This window comes from Xylocopa sonorina, chromosome 5, assembly GCF_050948175.1.
Source record: "Xylocopa sonorina isolate GNS202 chromosome 5, iyXylSono1_principal, whole genome shotgun sequence".
In the NCBI taxonomy this organism is placed as follows: Eukaryota; Metazoa; Arthropoda; class Insecta; order Hymenoptera; family Apidae; genus Xylocopa; species Xylocopa sonorina.
The window spans coordinates 11,220,673-11,240,297 of NC_135197.1; the positions used below are offsets into that span (position 1 = coordinate 11,220,673).

The following is a 19,625-nucleotide window of genomic DNA, read 5'->3' on the forward strand; positions in this document are numbered from 1 at the left end:
TCTTTTATTAATTTCTTTCGCCTTTTTTTTCTTTTTTTAATTTCACGTCGATTTAACGAACGAGTGACAAAGACTGAGAGACTTATTTCCGCGAGGTATCGTCGCTCACGATGACGCTGATCGACCAGGGTCCCTGCGTCGACGAGCGATCCTTCTTCCGGCGCGAAGAAGCTCGCCTGTGCTTTACTTTAGCAAGTGAACCAAAACCAAGAACGAGGACAAAAAAACGATGAAGGGAGGGAGAGAAGAAGAAAGAAGTAATTGTATTTAGTTTCGTGCTCGTATTTTAGCGTAGATTATTATTTTAACGGTAACGTTTAGCCACACGCAAGTGTCAGACCAAGATGATACCGGAACTTTTTACGGATTACGTAGATCTTTTTATTTCGTCGAAGAAAAACGACAGCCTCGTGTTCCGATACTTATGATACCCACCATAGAAGAGAAAACGATCGTTATACGCGGTTCAACGTGCGCTGTCGCAGTGATAATTGATGAGTTACTCTGATTACCTATACCACGGGCCTTATTAGCACGTAAGTTGATATTTAGCTTAAGCTATACTAGATATATATATATACATGTGTATAGAATACAATCGATTGGATACCATTTGCTCCTCGCTGGGGGGTTGTCCACTTGCCTCGTTTAACGAGACCTTCCCAGTGGTTCGTCGCGTACGTTGCTTTTACGACGGGGGTGAAATAAAAATGCTGTTTTGTTTCTTTCTCTATCGATTTTCCACGGTGGTTCTCGTTATTCTTTGCCTAAGGATTGTTTTGCGTGGAACCCGCATGCAGAGTATCGCCTTCTTTCTATTGATTCTCGAAGACTGCTCGTACCTACGTACAATCGATCCTTTGTTACTTTACAGTGAAAAGAAACTTGATAATTTCTAAAATCAAGTTATCTGAAATATTCTGTGCATCGATCGCGAAGTAAGTTCTGGCAGACTACTTAAAACGCGTTGGAAAATGATTAATTTACCTCGGCGACGACCCCCAGAGGAGCAACAGGAAGTCCTCTTTTCACGAGCGCGTCCACCGCGACACTCAAAGCAGAGATACACGATTACAGAAAGCGATACACTCGATCGCACTGTTGCAACGAAGTACAGTGGCCGAATAGAGCGCGAATTTATTTTTCTATCGACGATTTCGTAACCGAGGACCGATAATTTCGTATATTAATCATGGACGATTTACGACACGTCCAGTGACCCGTCGCTATCGGCCTCGTCGAAAATCGCGCGCCGTGCTTGCATTCACGAACGCACTCACACGCACCCACTCGTTTCTGTACGTTTTCATCGATTTTTCTCATCAAAGGTACGTCAACCACCGCCTCCGCGATCATTTAGTTCGAACGATACCCCTTTCTTTTTTCACCACTTCTCCTTTTCTCTTTAACGAAGCACTTCGAGGACATTGTACCAACATTTGTTCCGAGAGAAACGAACGGATTCTTTTCGAAGATAATAAAAGCAGATATTTTGGAAAATCGCGTGGTTATTCTGCGAGGAGTCAGTTTTTAACTGGATCGTTCACACGGTAAAAGATCACCGAAGTAAAGCTCGATCGTTGATTCGATTCGACGCTAACTAGACTTTTCTCCCATAAGTGGAGTTCTCTGTCCTTTTCCATCTCCTCTGGAAAATTTCAATGAACCATGCCTCGCTAATTGCCGCAATCTACTTTTAAAATTACACAAATTCCTCTTCTGTTTATATAGGGCTCCTAGTTCTCTTGGTTCGATGGAAAAGTTGGCGAGAAATTGAGTCTAACCGAGCAGCGTGACTTATCGTTGGTCACGCTGCACTCTTTTCACCGCACTTTCCTCGTACTTTTGCTTCTATGCCTTTAAATAAAATTTACCACGGTTTTATCCTGTACACGCGCTTCCCTATGGCGCCTGGTGAGAGCGTCGCCATAATTTAATCCAACCTATATATCGGTGCAACGCGATTTCTTCGCGTGACATTTCTATCGTAATTAATCGTCTGGACGATCCCATCGATTCCAGAATCTTTGCTCGAACCTGAATCGAAGGAAAGGAGAACGGAGGAAAATGGCGAACGCTCGAAGACGATAGCTTCGAGCGTCTGTCGGTTACGTCGGATTTGAACGTTTTATCTCCTGGCGAACGAAAGAAAAGCCAGAGGGGGACGAAGGAGAAGAAGAACGGGTACAAATCTGTTCGAAACCGTTTCGCGATAACACGCCACGTGGAACCTCAATAATGGTCCTCCGTGTGCTTGATAACGATTTATAATCCGTCGGAGAAAAACGGACACGATTTCTCCGTGTCAAAACTCTTGCGCGAACGGGATATCTGGGACCTTGGTTGGTGCTACGTTTTCTGGTTGTCTTCGGAAGCGACAGCTCCGTATTTGCACGCGGAAGGCCAGGAAATGGCGGAGATATACGTTTTACGGAATTTCCTCGAGGACGTGGAAACGTCTGCCGATCGATCACTCTGATCGATGAAAAATTATTGTCGAACGGTAAGTAATATCCCTCAATTGATCCCGATTTCGTCAAAGCTCTGTGTAATTTTATCATTCCAATTGGCAAACCAGAAATTGGATACGATGGCACAGTGGTAAGCAATGAAAAGATAGCTAATGGAGTTACCCAATGTCGCAGAAGGCCACAAAGATTTTCTTACGATTTACAACTTGATACACTGTACTATTCTAAATTTATACCGCGGATTTTCGTCTGGCTTTAAATGTCGCCTCGTTATTTGCAATAGAGACGAGCGAATTAGTCTCGTTACGTAGCTTATGAAACGTCTAGTATATAGGACCTACCGAGCCGTGTAATTTGAGGCAGAATCCTTTTTTTTTTTCATCACTCACGTGATTCAGGGGATGTTCAATCTCGTCGACAGCATCCCCGTCCTTTCTCTCCCCTCGGTTTTAATTAATTAACTTTTCGCCGTGGACCACACGCTGTTCGCCACCCCCCAACCCCTTCGTTCCGTCTCCATGGTTGGATTTTCGTTACCTCGCCAGATTTAGGTACGACACGCGATACGAATCGATCATCGTGAATTGGGTCAGTCCGTGTAATAACATGGCCCTTCGTGGAAGCGTGCAACAACGTAATAAAAAGCGATCGAGTGTTTGTTCGTAATAAATTTTCCGACTGCTCGACATCAACTCGGACAGCCAGGTCGCGGTGCGCTCTGTTGCGATTGATTGCTTCGTTACTTTTACCTGGGATCAAACGTAATTGCGATAACATGGAATACGGATTAAAATGCGTCACTGTCGTCGATAACGGAGAACCGTGCTTTACATCGAACAAGCGTCGTTGGACATTTTGACGCAACGATTCAATTAACCGAAACGTAATTCTCAACATTCTTTACGTGCCTTGGATTAACGCAAATCTTTCCATTCCAAAAGCCTCGACCTTCCAACGATCTACGATTGTCCGCAATAATTTCTCCGCTGGCTACGAGTGAAGATCACGGCCAATCGTTTAATCGCGAAGGGAAAATCTAGCGTCGCTGATAAGCTCGAACGCTGTCTTCGAATGTTTGCTCGAATCTTAAGTCCCGGTGGCTTCTCTCTTTTTTATTTCTTTCTTTTCTTTCATTTCAACGCGAATCGTCGTCGTGATAACGATTGCCAGTGGCGCGCGCGAGCTGTTATCATTCTGGATCAAATCGTGATTTATTGACGGCGTTCCCTTCCCGTTCCTTTGACGAAACCGAAGCCAATTAAGATAAAGTTTCGTTGCCAACCGGTCTGATTTATCGCGATGCCCGCGTCACCGGTTGCCGCAGTTCCCTTCGTTTGTTCGATACCGATCATCTAATAAAATTTAATTACCGCCTACGAGGTGGAAGCTGTTATTTATTAATTTCGATCGATCCCCTCCCACCCTCTTTCTTCTCTCTTTTTTCCTCGATGAAGGAGCGATCGCGTTTCGGCTCTTGATTTATGATCCTTGAATTTCTCGAGGACACGATAAGTGTAATCGAACGGCGAAGTAAGCACTTTCCGAACAATCAAATCAAATCGAACCGCTTGACGAATCGAGCTCTTCGATTGCTCCTAGCCGTATTGTTCTCGAGTCATCGGTCTAATTATAGCTATCGGTGGATCTATTTATATTATAGTAACCAGGAAAGTGACAAACATACCACTCGGAGTGTTATCCTGGGCGAACAGCCCACGCTCGATCGCTGATTCAGATGTTTGCCACGGGACAATAGTTCGGTTCGATAAGTTTTTTCGCATCGAGGAACGGTAAGCTCGTTTCGAAGCTGGTCGATTTTACGCGCGGACCGTTCTCCAAAATGAACCCCATCGGTCCCGTTACGGAGCCGAATTACGTTCACCCATTAATTAATCCCCACCGGAAGCGGAGCACCGTCCGAGCTGGCTGGCTCCGTCCGAATAATTAAATTCCTGCGGCGGCTCGACGTACCCTGGATCAATGATAATAACGCATCGTCCGTCGTTGGTCCACGTGCCAACGATTCAATTTATAATTGCCGAATAACAAGGGTCGCCCCGGTTCTCCGTCGACGGGAATTATTGCCGGTTTGCGAACAACGGCTACGCGATGGCTAGCCTGCGGTTCACCCCGGCTAATTGCCATCGGTGCCACCAACCCTTTTCGTTTCGCGCGATTACTGCGATAGAATCGCGCCGCGGGGGTGTGTACTGGACGTATGCGTGGCGAGTTTCCGATTTACCGCGAATGTACAAACCGTGGGGAACTGGAATGGGTAATTTCCATTGTGGGAAATAAAATTTGCAAGTTTTCCTTTAGTATTTTTCTGTCGCTCGAGTTGCTTTCACGATGAACGCTTTGTAAAATGATCGAGCGATAGCGTTGATTTCGGTGATGCTTTCAGGGGGATTAACCATTGAAGAGGGCCACTTGATCGAAATAATTAAGAGCGTGGTGACAGGTGCGATATTCTGACAAATATCGAGGATCGCATTCGATCCATAGTTTCTTCGAATTTTTAATCGCCCTGGGAATTAACGATAATTCGTAGACGTTAAATAGTATCGGAATGAAAATACGGTGCCATATCGAACGCGTTTATGTTTGCTTACCGCGAAATTCTCGATACGGTGTATCAAATGCGCAGTACCTGGCTGCTAATTGCACGATAATGCAATCTATTAATTCAACGTTACGTTCACCGTTCGGACCACGATGAATTCATTAAGGTTTCCGCAGAATTTCGAAACAAAAGCTGCGCATTACTCGATGTTTATACTTTGTTACTTTCAGGCACGAGTACATGAATATTTATAATCCTTATCTATCCAATAAATGTTGCTTGTGAACGGGTGACGTATTGAAGCAATAGCGGGCAGTATTTTACACATCCCAGAGGAAATATCGTGGATAGAGGCACGAGTATGGCCACGCGCCAATCCATTGGTATTTTCCACGTTTGCGAATCTCTTTTTCCTTCGAGAATTTAATTCCCAAAGATCGAACGTAGGAAATCGAACAAAATATGAAAAAAAATTCAAATTCGATGACAATTGGAAATTTTAACGAGACTGTTCAAAGGTTCGCCTCGGAACGCTTGGGTTGCAACAGCGGATCCTACGATCGGTAGGAATTCTGTTAAGGTTGATACACGGTCTAAGAATGCGCGAAATTTAAATAATACACGAAATTGAACAACGATGTTTTATTAAAAAATTCCAACGGTCCGAAAAAACTACCCCCTTCCAACCGCAGTTTTACCCAGCGATATTTACCCAGCGAGATCCTGTCCGATGATCGAACTACGAGGAAAATTTGCACGACTTCCTGTCGTGCTTTCTTTGCCTCTTGTAACGTGCAATATCAGTACCGAGAACGGCTCGGTGTTTACTCGATTTCTTTTTTCTTTAAAATCGACGCAAAAGCCTGTCGCGGTGGTTTCAACCAGCCGTAGGCGCCGACACTTGTTAATCGTGATTTCTAAACGCATTTTTCTCCTTCAATTGCGAGCGATAATAGGTAGTAGGGACTGGCGATAATGATGGGCAGATAGCGGCCACCGTGATATATGGTGGCCCTCGCTGTAACCGCGATCCATTCGGTTTCACTCGATCGGGTTTGCTTCTATCGAAATATGCGGACCAAGTGAGCTGTTCGTCTTGTCCGGGATTCGACAAACAGTGCCCGCGCTAGAATTCGACCCGCCCCCAATTTGAAAAGATAGCCGAAATCGAGGAGAGAACGGAAGAAAGAATTACGTGACATTCGTCGCTCGATTGCGATTTCGTACGGTCGTTAGATCTTTCGTCCATCGGAAAATCGTCTCGATTTCGTCGTGGTGCACCGCGTTTCCCGAGTGCAGGCTCATCGTTCAACCAGTGGGACGCTAATTCCGAGGAAATGGAAGACACAGGGATGATTAATCTCGGGACCGTCCGTCAGGAGAGCAGGAAGCTGTGGCAGTACATCGCTGCTATTTCCGGTATTTTCATGGAAACGTTCATCGCGCGAGATAACTGCTACGTCCGAGCAGTTCCTTTTTTTTTTTTAATTCTCTTCTTCTATAAAATTACCTGCAAATTTCTATACCCCAAACGCGTCTCTTCGTTACACTCGTTGTTGTTTGACGTAGTCTTTACGATCGTTCGTTAGGGGACGTTTAACGAGTTAAACGGGGTGGTTGATATTGGAGATTGTTTTAAAGATATCGGTCGGAGAGTACTGGTTTAATTGATGGAATTAACTTTATGATTTATAGCTGGGCAGATAAGTCGAGTTTGAAGGAACTCCTTCGCGAAGACGAGTGGCTTTTCTTATCGATATTATCTAATAACGACGGCGAAAGAAGAGGTGGACAGTAGCCATTTCTTTAAATTGATTTACAGCTTTGAAATCTTTTAAACCAGACAATTCAGATTCGAAAGATCTCGGACATTGAAGAATTTCAATCGCCCCGTTTTTATCTGATCCGGCTTATACTCTACTTACTTACTTTAGCCTCGTTAAGATATCTCGTAACCGTTTGTTCGTCCCGAATGAAAAGTATACATTGCTATCGATAAATCATGGAAAATAGGTAGAGCGGAAAATAACGCGACCCTTATCTAACAAAGGCAACCAAATCATTGTCCTGACTCACCGTCGAACATTTCCTCCCCGAATCCTTCGAAATGGGACGGTCTCATTGGTCAATCACCGTCGTAACACCGAGTTGTCGCAATAATTCCGCGAATTTCTCCATGACACAGTATCTTACACGTGGGCATTCCTCATCCTCTCGTTTTCGATACGATCACGAGCTTTTCGGTAACTGTTCCACGCTATCTCCAAGCATGGCATCGCGTTTGCCTTCCCGTTGCTCAATTTGGTAATTGAATTTGAGTGTAACGGATAGAAGTGACGTCGACGATTAATATCAGCAGATAATCGGCCGGTTACGCAAGCTGAAAACGCAATCTACTCCCACGAGTATCGTGACGGTTACGATTCTTACCACGCAAAATGATTGAAATAGTAAATAAGAATTAGAAATAGTAATTAAGAATTTTCCACACCTTTGACCGAGTATTTCTTTATTTCGCAGCGTGTATGCTGGTGGTAGGAGTCGGCACAGCCCTGGCATGGACCTCGCCAGTGTTGCCTCAACTGTACGCGAAGGATTCGTGGTTGGTGATCACCGAGGAGGAGGGTTCCTGGATCAGCTCTCTGCTCGCCTTGGGTGCCATCGCTGGCGCGTACCCGTCAGGCTCGATGGCGGACAAAATGGGACGAAAGAAGTCGCTGCTTCTGTTGGCAGTGCCGTTCTTGCTCTCCTGGGGAATCATTTTCATGGCAACGGAGGTGAAGTTCCTCTACGCCGCCAGATTCTTGGTTGGCATGGGTGTCGGGGCGGGTTGCGTCCTCGGACCGACGTACATCTCCGAAATTGCCGAAGTCTCGACAAAGGGTACCCTGGGTGCGATGTTTCAACTGTTTCTCACCGTTGGGATCTTCCTCGCCTTCGTTTTAGGCAGCATCCTCAGTTACGGTATGTTCGCCATCGTATGCGCCTTCTTCATCGTCCTCTTCTTGGCCACCTTCTATTGGATGCCCGAATCTCCTGTCTGGTTGGTGGTGCGTGATTAATTTTTAACTTGGAAATCTCGGAAAGCTTCCGAAGTTTCGTTTAAGAAGCGAAATTGATATCGATCGATGGTTTCCAGGGTCAAGGTAGAAAGCAGGAGGCCGTACGGGCGTTGGAGAAGTTTCGAGGGCCGAACTACGACCCGAAACAGGAACTGAACGAGATGCAAAAAGCGGCGCAAGAAAACACCGGTAAAAAGCCCAGCCTTCAAGAGATGGCCAAGGATCCAGCTACCAAAAAGGCCATGATCGCGTGCTTCGGTATGATGTTCTTCCAGCAAGCTTCCGGTGTGAACGCTGTCATTTTCTACACGGTGATGATCTTCGAGGCGTCCGGGAGCTCGATGGCTCCGGAATTGGCGTCCATCGTGGTCGCTCTGGTTCAGGTCCGTTTCCCTCTCCCATATTCTGTTATTTACCCGTTCAATAATTGCGTTTACAAAAAAGACAGATTAAAGAATAAAGAAGAACGTTTACGTTCTTAGAACGCTATCGTCCTCGTTAGCCAAGAAAATATTTGCTTCCTCGAGCTTCTCAGACTCTGTTTTCTCGTTTGATCGCGTGGCAGTTGCAAATTTAACATTGTTTTGCGCGCAGCTGGTAATGTCAGGTGTAGCTGCGTTGATTGTGGATCGCGCCGGAAGGAAGCCGTTGCTGATGATTTCCACCGGCATTATGTCAGCCAGCTTGATAGCGCTCGGATACTACTTCAAGCTGAAAGACAGTGGAAGTGACGTGAGCGCATTGGGCTGGCTACCGCTGACTTCTCTGATCATCTTCATGGTCGCATTCTCCATTGGGTACGTACACGATATCTTTACGAATCGAACCTGTGAGACCGCGAGATCTATCCGTTCCGTTTCGTTCCAGTTTGGGACCAGTTCCGTGGATGTTGACGGGCGAGATGTTCCCCACGGAAACGAAAGCAGTCGCTTCCAGCGTCGCGGTGATGCTCAATTGGCTGATGGTGTTCTTCGTTACGAAAATGTTCCCAATGATGAACACCGAACTAGGTACCGACATGACATTCTGGGCCTTTGCCGTCATTATGGCTGGCGCCACAGCGTTCACGCACACGCTAGTCCCCGAGACCAAGGGGAAAACCTACCAGGAGATCCTCAAGGAGCTTCAAGGAGAAGTGGATCCGATCAAAGTTTAAGATTCAACCGCGATTTCTACACCAGCTAGAAAAAGGTTTCGAAACTCTTCAGGTGTTCCACGGTCCTTTAAACGTCAATGGGAATACGCTTCATCGCGGTTACATCATCGTCGATCTTTTCGTCGATCACGAACAACCGTGATCGTGTACACTTAATATTGCATCGATCGTTTTAATTAATTTAACCATTTCATCGATCCATCGCTCGTACGATCGATGCCCGACAAAACAAAGCCACGGGCTCGTTGCATGTTCTCCATTGTTTTCATCCGACGAAACGTTTCATCGACTACTGGAAAGCTATCAGAGTATCGTAATTAGTAATCCTCTCGAGATAGATGCGATTTTCTTTTCAACCTCTTTTAAAGCTGTTAAAAAGAGCTTCAGGGCCATCCGTCCGAATGATTGACATCTGACATTCGAAGCTTTTCGGATCCTGCATTTTTTTATGATCTCGTCGTATTCATATTTATCCATACATTCACAGCACACTTATTCCATGCACTATGATATAGCGTTCGATCATCGTCTCCCCCTCGCAGTTCATTTTTATTCAATCGCTCACGTCGTACCAATTTATCCTTGCTCCAGACAATAAATTTCTGCTTTTTCGTTCGCCATTTTTTGGTCGTAACCATCTAACGAGTCACGTTCACGGCTTACACCTTAATTGCTATCGCAAGTGGTGCTTTATCTCGATTGACAGTGTTCATAATGGAAATATTTCTGGTTGCATCGCGCGTTACGTATCTTTGTCGTCTTTTATTTCCCTTTTTCTTTAGTGACGATTACGGTACGAGTGCCTCGTGCCGATAACCAAGATAACGATCGAAGCCATTGACGATCGATCGTAGCGCTAATTTTTCTCCAACCATCCCCCGGTTTCTGCTTTCATTTGCTCGCGGGACCATTTCGAAAATCGAACTCGATGCTAAGAATAAATTCGCGGACAGGGACGAGCCTCTATTCTTAGATCCTTCGTGTTTTCACGCGTCCAAAAACAGACACTTCATAATCGTATCATCGTAAACATTAACTTTTCACTCGTATCGTACGCACATATAACAATGACAATTAACAGTAGATGTATCTAGATGGAAATAAACGGATAAGCGTAATTTTAACGTAGAGGATAAGTTCGTACCAATGTTATACAACGTGTATAAGGAAATAAGATAAACGGAAAATATTTTTAGAATACCGTAAACAATTTACACACTTCGTCGATGGCGAATCGCAAATACGATCGATAGGATTGTGCGTCACTCCTTTCGTTAAGTTCGCATCGACTATATCCTGACGTTTCTAGTCATCCTCCTTCCTTTCCGTGAGATATGAAAATAATTGCGAGTTAATGGCAGTCGGCGAACGTAACAAGAGTAAACAAACGAAATCGCGGACAGGTTTCTACGTGTAACAATTGTTACGCTGGACAATCCCCGGTGCAATTAAACGGCAATCGTCGCGGCGGCGGAAAAAGAAATTCGTAGCCGTGATTAAACCTCACTTGTGACGTAACGTATCCAGCGAGTCGAGTGTGTACCAGCGATTTTTTTTTTCCCGCCAATCAAGGTTGTTCCACGAGTGCTCGAGAAAGTCGGATAGCGACGTCTGGTGTTCGACGATCGTTTCGTCGATCCGCGCAACAACCGTCTCGACAACTCGCGGCGAACCTCTATATTCCTCTTTTTTCGTAAATAAATCTCCGTTGAAATTTTCCAATCCATCGGAGTTATGTCGAGAACCGATTTATCGATCGTTTATATTAGTCTACATTAGCGTTACATCCGTACACGATCACAAGCGATGTAGTTTACGCTTCCAATTTTAGGCGCTATTATGATCTATGTTTGCTGGTGTCTTTCGCGCGATAAAGATGCGAGAGGAATAATAAGCATCGAAATTAGATGCGCGGAACATTCCGTGACCTGTACGGTTTAGTGGGTGACGGAAAATCGTGTTCGATCGGGAAATTTTCCATTCCCGACGTGGCACGTGAGATCGGGAGTTTTTTTTATCGCGACGATCGACGATGCACAATAACGCAAAATGCTGGCTGGCACCTTTGCGTAACAAAAGAAAATGCAGTAACAATAATAGTCGGAACCCTGACAACGTATCTGAAGTGGTTACACATGTACATGGCGTATCTGGTCCCGTTCTATTGTTTCTATCGAGTAGCTTCGATTATCCAATGAAAAATGGCAAGAAGACTCGCTCGCATTCCAGCGCGGCGATGAGCGCAATATTTCGGTATCTCGTTCCGAGAATTAACGAGTAATACTTACAACCGTGGCAAGCGCAGTTACATCATTTCCACGAAGGTACCATTTCATATCCCAAATGATTCTTGGCTCGTATGGTACACATCTCGAGAAGCATGGCACTCAACAGCCAGGAACAGGTTCCGTTAGCTTAGCTCTTGAGGGGAATCACCGAACCGAAGGGAATCCCAAGTTACTCAGAGAGACTTTTTACCTCGATTTACTTTACTTTCACATCGCGAGAATGCCGGAGACTACGCTCGGTTCACCTTGCCCCTCGTGGTCCTCACGAAAATCCCCGAAAAAGAAAGAAGGAGAAATCTAATCCAGTTTCTAGGTCCGCGTTGACTCACAATAGAAACAGGCGAGCGGATCACGTAACTCACCGGCGAATAACGAATCTATTATTCCGTTCCCATAGAAGATGGACTTGGGAGGATTTACCTTTATCCTCCTTTCGTAATGCAGTACGTGGAAGCCTTCTTTCATATTCCACAGATCGGATACCACTCGCTGCTTCCTTAATTTATTGCAATTTCCTTATCCCACTTTCCTCTCCTCTCGTTTTCCATTCTCTTCACACCCGATCCTTGATCCGTCGGCATCGTTGCCAGACGATCTAACCCGCTGGGAAACTTTCCAAGCGACGTGACAGTTTCCCTTTCGTTTCTACCAAGGGAGCCGAGAAAGCGGGCAAACGGAGCGGATGATCCGCGAGATGATCGCGAGAGACAAGCTAGCTGGATCGCGTTTTAATTGAGCGATCATTTTCTCATTCGGATCGCGTCGAATACGCGTGACCCGGATGGCGGTACGCGTTGTACCCGTGGCCGTGAAACTACGGACGCGCGGAGTTCTCCTACGCTCGACACCGGAACCCGTTGGATCGGTTTTGGCCAAGTTCGTTCGCGCTACCTGGGGAATCTTTCGCGCGCGTTTCTACGTGACAAAACGCACACACTCGAGGAGAAAATTCGAGAGTACGATGACGCGTTCGATTTTCGAGTCGATCGAACTCGTGTTCGGTTGAATTCAAGTTTGAATTTTTGGCCTGCCGGAATGCGTGTTCCTATGTTCCCTTGAATTTTCCCGAGGATTTTACGTCGAAGTAATTCAGTGTTCTTTCCCCCGTAGCTAAATGAGCATTTACTTGGATAAGTTATAAATTAAATTCGAAGCCTGAACTTTTCCAACTAGCAAGGAGCGACTCGGCTTAAACTATTCCATTAAAAGAGGTCAATACTGCTTGAAACGAATTTAATGTATCAACATGGTACTGCTCGACGGGCAAATATTTAATTAGAAGGAAATTAAAATGTTCCGAGTAGTAACGCTCTGCTCTGGTGTCTCTACCTTTTCCTGTACCCGCTTTTTTTCTCCCTTTCTCGTTGAGCTCGCGGAAAAAAATCATTTAAACGCACGTCCGACGAACGTTAATGGGGTAATCGCTGGGTAATAGGAATAATTGCGAATTAAAAAGCGGTCCAAGGAAAATATACACGGCGCGCACGGCAGTTAATTCTGGGTTACCGGTCGCGACTCGATCGCCGACGAAGCGTTTGGAGAGATGTCTGGTTGAGAAAAATGGCTACGCGTTTCGCAGTCCATTAACGAAACTTTCCTCGTTAAAAACAGACGATGTAATTCTCAGCTGGCCCGTCTGCGAGACTTTTAAACGAGCCAGGCTTTTCCTTAATCGGGTTAGAAATTCGATAAAACTTGGCGATCTTCGGTTCGTTTCGTGGTCATCGATCGCAACCGTGGGCGTGGAGCTTGCGAGTAACACGGTGCCATCGAGACGCTTTACACGACACGAGTCAGAGGCTGCAAATATCAGATAATATTGACTCGAGAAGCTCATTACGCTCGGTACTTGTTTGCTTGATTCCTTAATCGGAAAATACGCTTTCCACGAGCCCATCCTTTCGCCGTGGTATTCCCGTTAATGGCTGGAAACGGTGCAATGGAAATCTCCATGCAAATTCTCTTATCAAAGCAATGGAACCACCGCGATGCGTTTTATACCGCTTTGCGAGATACGCGTGCTATTGAAGAATGTTTACGATCCTCCGGTTAATGAATAGCGATTTTCCACCACTCGATGCCGAAATGGTACCCGAGGGAACGAATTCAAAACTCGTTACGCGCTACTAATTTCGCGGAGTGTGAAAGGAATTTCAAAAGATTAATTGGAAACGCTGGTTACAAGTATTCGCGTTATCACGGTATCGAAAGTTGGATGGAGTTTTCAATAATTTCTGAGGCAGACGACCGAATTACCCTCGTTCCACCGTGAAGCGTCCCCAAGCGAATACCATTTTTTCCGCGTACACCGCTGTACTTCAAACTGGCGGCCCCGTTATGAATCCCCCTAAATCCCCTGTTAATTTCCCCGACGCTCGAACGCGAGCTTCATTAACGAGCATCAACGAGAATAATTTGGTTCCATTAGCAGACGCGTGCACCGTTTCATCCCAGCCGGAGAGAGCCGTCCACAGGGAAAAGGAGGGTGCGAGAAGCTCGCGTCGGGCATCGAGGCAGCAGCCGCGTTCGCGAGACAAGGCGGTGGATCGCAACGGTGCGCCGTGCGACCTCCGACGTGCCTCCAACTGGAGGCAACGTCTACGAAGCACCGATCCCGTCGCTTGGTCCCCGATGTCGCAAGCTTCGCGGCTGCTCCTACCGGCGATTATTCGAAAAACCTGAAGATGGCAGGAGCTTTAATCGCTGCCAAGCTGGGTCGTCTTTCTTCGTGATCGTGCCAACGTGCTAGAAAGAGAGAAAGAGGAATAGAGAGCAACCTCTTCTTTCATCGGGACCATCGTTCGCTTCGGTGGTTAGTGAACCTGCAGCCGTTATCGTCGAGGATACGTGAGTACCGGTCTTTGGCACTCCTCTTTTACGATTTTCCTCCGCCCGTTTTCCTGTTTACCACCGTTCGAGCCCAAACGAGTCCGTTCGAGACGACCGTGGAGGACGATAAACCGGATTGATACGGAGTCGCGATTTCTCACCCACGCGTTCGTCGTTCCGCGCGGTCACGCGGACATGGCGAAATCTTGCTCGCGTACGCGTCTGTGCGAAAGTGCAACGACGACGTCACACAGCTCGTTGGCGCTCGACATTCCGAACGATCGGCAATGAAATCGATCGATGACGACTATACGTTCAGTGTCGTCGGATTCGCGTCTATTGTTCGCTCTCCGTGGGTCATCGCGATCGTTGCCTCGAGTCTGGTGTACGACGATGAGTCGTTTCATTGAATGATTCCGTTACGTCGTCGAGACAGCGATGATTCGCAGAATTGCTAGTAGGTGAACATGGCCGGTCGAGCCGATCGATTTCTCGTTCGCGGCGGACGAGGAGGAATGTTAGACGCTTTTGAAAATCAAAGTCGAAGGAAAACGGGAAGGGTGATTATTCGTTTAATTTCGATCGCCTTGGCTGGTTTCATCGTCACCGCTGTTTTAACCGGTGCGTTCTAAAATTAAAACCCGCTCCGAAAATACCATTGTTCGTTAACCGATTCTGTTTGATCTGTCGTCGTTATCTTCAGACAATTTTATCACGTTCGTTTGTACGCGAGTTAATAAATTTCCCCAGAATATTCATCAGGAGCGGCTGGATTATCGCGAGCATCCAATTAATGCACGGTTTTTTGTCAGTTCAGTTTTTCCGCGGTACATCGATCAGTCCCGATGTACACGTTTACCATTTATTAATCGCGGATTCAATTACCATTCCCAATTTGTTCGGCGTATCAGCGTCGGGCAGTTGCTCTTTAAAATTGGTAAACGCGAAACGTAAAACTCGACGGAATAATTAATAAATACATTACCAATCTCTGTACGAATCGATACTTTCGACATCTCGTTCACTTTCCCGCGTCCCATGCGGTCCGCGTGTGCGTTTTAATGCATCCCGAACGCGCAAAATGCCTGCGGCAAACGCACCAATGAGATTCCAAAAGTCACGTTTGCGCTCGCGATTCTCGTGGCCGAATTCCATCTGGTAATTACGAAAATTGATGAATATGTATTAACGAGACATTAGACATTCCATTCTTTGTGCTCTATTCTCGAATGGAAAGGTAAGATGGATGCCACGTTTCTCGGAACAGGGCTCGTCTAATTAAGCAATTAGAAACGTCGAACTGTTTACCGTGGAATTTGTGCGGATGTAATAGCGATTGTTCGAACTTGATCTTCCTTGTCATCGGTATGCTCGCGAATTACGCGCGGTAAAGTGGTATTATTTTCTATCATCGGCAAGAGAACAAACAGCGAGGCTACGATGCCTACTCTTTTCTTCCCTTTTTGCGCAATTAAGCACCGGGTAAATAGCTAGTGTCAACGGAATGCAACATCGATCGTAGAAATTCTAAACAACGAGAGACGGTAGCGTTTTAACGATCGCATCTCGGTGTGTACAGAGAATTATCATTGGCAAACAAATGGTACGTGCACGGTGTTACGCGACTCTCGTGATCCCCCAATTTACAATTCGCCTAGAGATTTAGCATCTTCCTCGTTAATTTTACTTATTAATGATTTACATCCAGCTATTAACAAGCGCACCGTGTCCCGATCCACTATCGTCGGTACGTACACGCGAGTATAGCAATTCGGTCACTGATCGCAAATTGAGCCTGTACGTGGCTTTAAATTTCACTTCGAATCATACGATCTTTAAATTTCTCTGTCCTCCGGCGCGAGAGAAAAAAAAAGCGAATCGAGAGCGGTATTTACGAGCGATAGCGTTAAAAAGAGGCATCTCATTCTATCGTGGAACTTTGAAACGTTCTAATCTTTCGTTTATTCCCCTGGAGGAGTGGCCGAACCCTGTTCGAGTGGTACGGATTAGCCGAATTACCAATAACGTTCCGATAATTACAATTTAATTCCCAATCGGTGTCTGCTCGATCGACGCGTTATCGAGGGTCATTCGACGAACCGGTTACGTCCTGCGTGATGACACGATTATTATGTAGGGGAGAGGGGCGCGTATGAAGACGTTTCCCGGCACGCACACGTCCCTGAATTCTCCCACATATTCGGTGACAAAGAACCGTTCCTCTATGTTTGTTACGCAATGAATCATCGAGTGCTTATATTACAGGTGTTCCTTTCAGGGAAGACCATTTGAAAAAAGTACGCGCTCCTCGCTGGTAAGTGCATCGCTCTTATACTTTTTCAACCCGCGCGAAACATCCGTAGTCCTTAACGTTCTCGCAGTGTTTGGGTCGAAGATCGGTCGCGGTGCTGGTTCGGTTATCAGCTACCGTGTCGACGTCGTTTTCTCGTCAGAATTTTCGGTGGGGGAGACAAAAGGTTTATCGGTTCCTCGCGAACCTCGAGAGCGACGAAAAACCGGCTTCATCGACGCCGATGGTCGATACCGCTCGAGTGTTGGAACTTTCCTGTTTCTGTCGGACGATGGAACGGGTCACGTCGACGTTCAGAGTAAATGACCCGTAATGATCAATTTGATCGGTGAAATTTTCGGACAGCTCTTGATTAAATTCGGAGTTTCTTTGTACGGTGATACATTCGATGGCCGTCAGTGGGATGATTTATGGGAGAAAATTGTGCTTTTCGTTCCAGCGAGTTCCCTCCGGCCGAGTTTCAGGATGGCTGACTATTAATTGGAACTTCTACTTGGTACCCGTTCCATCGTTCGTTCCGGGTAACGTCGCTTTCAGAGCAAAACTTGCAATCATCGAGCTAGGCAAAAACCGAAGATATCTGGACGTTTCTTTTTATTGACGTTTATTAGCTGGTCAGTTAATTCTTAGATTCGCTATCGATGCTCGACGCGTCACTCTTCGAAACGTACGTGGACGGTAAACCAACAGAAATTTCAAAATTGCGCTACCAATAATCCAATGGCGAACTATTTTCTCGGAACTAGCGTTGGTTTAGTCACGTACGTCGGTTTCCGATAACTTAACCCTTTCCAAGCCAGTCACGAATGTAATACTCTCGATCGCCATTCTTTTATGATCGACGCCAGGTGCTGGTCCTCTAGACGTTTCTGGTCTCTTTACCTGGCGACGTATTTCTAACAATTCTCTCGCTATTCCGAGAATCGAAACAGCGGAAGAACCATCGGTTTATTTATAAACGCTGTGAAAAGAAAACTGGATCATTTTATCAGTGAACTGTCTGTTCGTGCGGGGTCCGTTATGGTGGGCATTCGTCGCGAAAAGGTTAAGGTCGGCGATGAATCGTCGAGGCGAAGCCGTTCACTTTTTCAATTCACCACTCAGCTGTATCTGTTGTTCTACGTCACCGAGAATTCTCGATTTAGCTAACGAAGCATCGATTAGAAACCGAGGATTCATTCGATACCGCGTTTCGTTCGTTCTATCTACGTCAGCTTCTGCTCGAATGTAGCTTAGTTGGAGACAAACAAATCGTTGTTTAGTCAACAGTGTATTGGGCAACGCGTTTATGCTCGCGGATAAACGAACACCTACACAAACGCGTACGATAGCAGATAAGCGGGACCATAATTATGGAATATCGGCTCGAAAGTCGCGGACGCAGCACGTGGGTCGATCTTCGGTTCGCCAGAATTTCCTCGAATTTGTTCGCCCTCCGCATGTCCACCATCGAGTGGAATTGTAATTACATTTGCAAAACGGGTCATAATATCGCTGAAGAATGAACGAGACGCCTTTCGAGAGATGATAGTACGTGTCGCGTTTTTTTCCAGAGTGTAATTTCTTAATCCCGAATCGTGTAATTTTTTTTTTCCTGCTATCGTGAACGGTAAGGTTGGCGAACTGGAACCGAGTCGAATCCGCGTTCAAATTTTAACGAGCCAACCGAACCCGTTCTCGGCCTTGTGCATCGAGCGACGATTTTGTTGTCAGTGACCAAATATTTCACCTACAAAAGCTCCTCTTGTGTTTTGCGCGCGGTTACGTGTACCGCGTTATCAATCGATAACACTTTTCACGTTCCCGATAATCTCTATGACAAACAAAAGACTCTCGAGTCGTTGATAGCCGTTCGAACAATTCGCGGGTTTCTTAGGAATTTCATCCGGCCGAACGGTTAATAGTGTTTGGACAATGATTAAATGGTTCCCCACGGCGAGATCTAGGGGGTCCAAATGGAAATTGTATCGTAGCTCGTTAATTGATTTTGCGGCTACTTCCTTTTCGTTTGTTGATTCAAGCGTATCGATCATTTTCGACGATCGATAGGAAGGTTTGTCGGGGACTTATCGTCGAGCGAAATTCGGATCGATACACGTATCAAAGTGACTTTTACTTCGACTCGAAAATTACCAATAGGTAGAATGACGATCGTGGCGGCTATCGAACGACGAGTTAAAAAATCATCGCAGTAGCCTTAGCTACTAGTTGACCGTAATCGTGCTTGCTCCTCGATAAACGCGAGCTTTGAATAGTTGAATGAAAAGCTTAAAATGAATGAATCACGCGATACTCCTCTTTACGCGTCGCAGCTATACCTACTTGTTTCGTAAGGACATTGTCGGTTATAATTGTGCCAATGTTGTTCCAAGTTGTGGCGACTATCGTATAATTAGGTCGTCACTCTCCAAGAATTGACAAAGAAAAATAAGCAAATTATATAATGCCCGCGACGTACGTTTCAAATGTTGTTACAATATTTATTTAATAAACAACCGGCGCATCGTCAATATTATCGTGTCTCTAATTACGTGCACTTATGTAATTAAATTTATATTATACCATTCCTAATAACACGCTTAAAAATACTAGCAACGCTTGCTGGCTATGTAGTGATGTCTTTTTAGATCCGACGAATTACGTAGTTCGGAGGAGGCACAGATCTCGAGTAGTTGCGAATCGGCATTCTTCCTAAGCAGACGACCTTATCTACTTGCTCTGGTAGTTTCCACGTACTTTGTGCAGTCGTGTCGTATTTTCGAACTTTCTCTTGACAAATTACGATATTTGGAATACGTTATCGGAAGTTATCCTTAAAACAAAGAAAAAAGACGTTTCCAACGTAACACCGTTGCAACAGTGATCGGTTGCACCCTTGCAACCCCTGTTTCATCGATAATTCCAGTTTTCTTTCTTTGCCTCGCTCCCCTCGAACCCTTTTGCAC

At 45.7% G+C, this 19,625-nt stretch overlaps 2 protein-coding genes across 2 annotated transcripts in view; one reads left to right on the top strand and one right to left on the bottom strand.

Annotated features, from left to right (window-relative positions):
- The window catches only part of LOC143423399 (serine/threonine-protein kinase 32A), a 49,239-nt gene extending 30,108 nt beyond the window's left edge, over nt 1–19,131 (bottom strand). Inside the window, exon 1 of the mRNA XM_076894702.1 lies at nt 19,003–19,131. The gene's annotated coding sequence lies outside the window, so the exon portion shown is untranslated. The remainder of the gene's footprint in view (nt 1–19,002) is intronic.
- Nucleotides 6,051–9,357, top strand: LOC143423398 (facilitated trehalose transporter Tret1). The gene is made up of 5 exons (XM_076894699.1): nt 6,051–6,453; nt 7,555–8,084; nt 8,174–8,479; nt 8,691–8,893; nt 8,964–9,357. The coding sequence occupies exons 1-5, from the start codon at nt 6,372–6,374 to the stop codon at nt 9,250–9,252; spliced, it is 1,410 nt and encodes a 469-aa protein (XP_076750814.1). The 5' UTR covers nt 6,051–6,371; the 3' UTR covers nt 9,253–9,357.
- Nucleotides 19,132–19,625: the final 494 nt, after the last annotated feature.

What these genes read in the sequence shown, in the direction of transcription:
- LOC143423398 (XM_076894699.1), top strand. Translation starts at nt 6,372, where the DNA reads ATGGAAGACACAGGGATGATTAATCTCGGGACCGTCCGTCAGGAGAGC. An exon ending in GTACATCGCTGCTATTTCCG is followed by an intron (nt 6,454 to 7,554) that starts GTATTTTCATGG and finishes TTTATTTCGCAG; the next exon opens with CGTGTATGCTGGTGGTAGGA. An exon ending in AATCTCCTGTCTGGTTGGTG is followed by an intron (nt 8,085 to 8,173) that starts GTGCGTGATTAA and finishes GATGGTTTCCAG; the next exon opens with GGTCAAGGTAGAAAGCAGGA.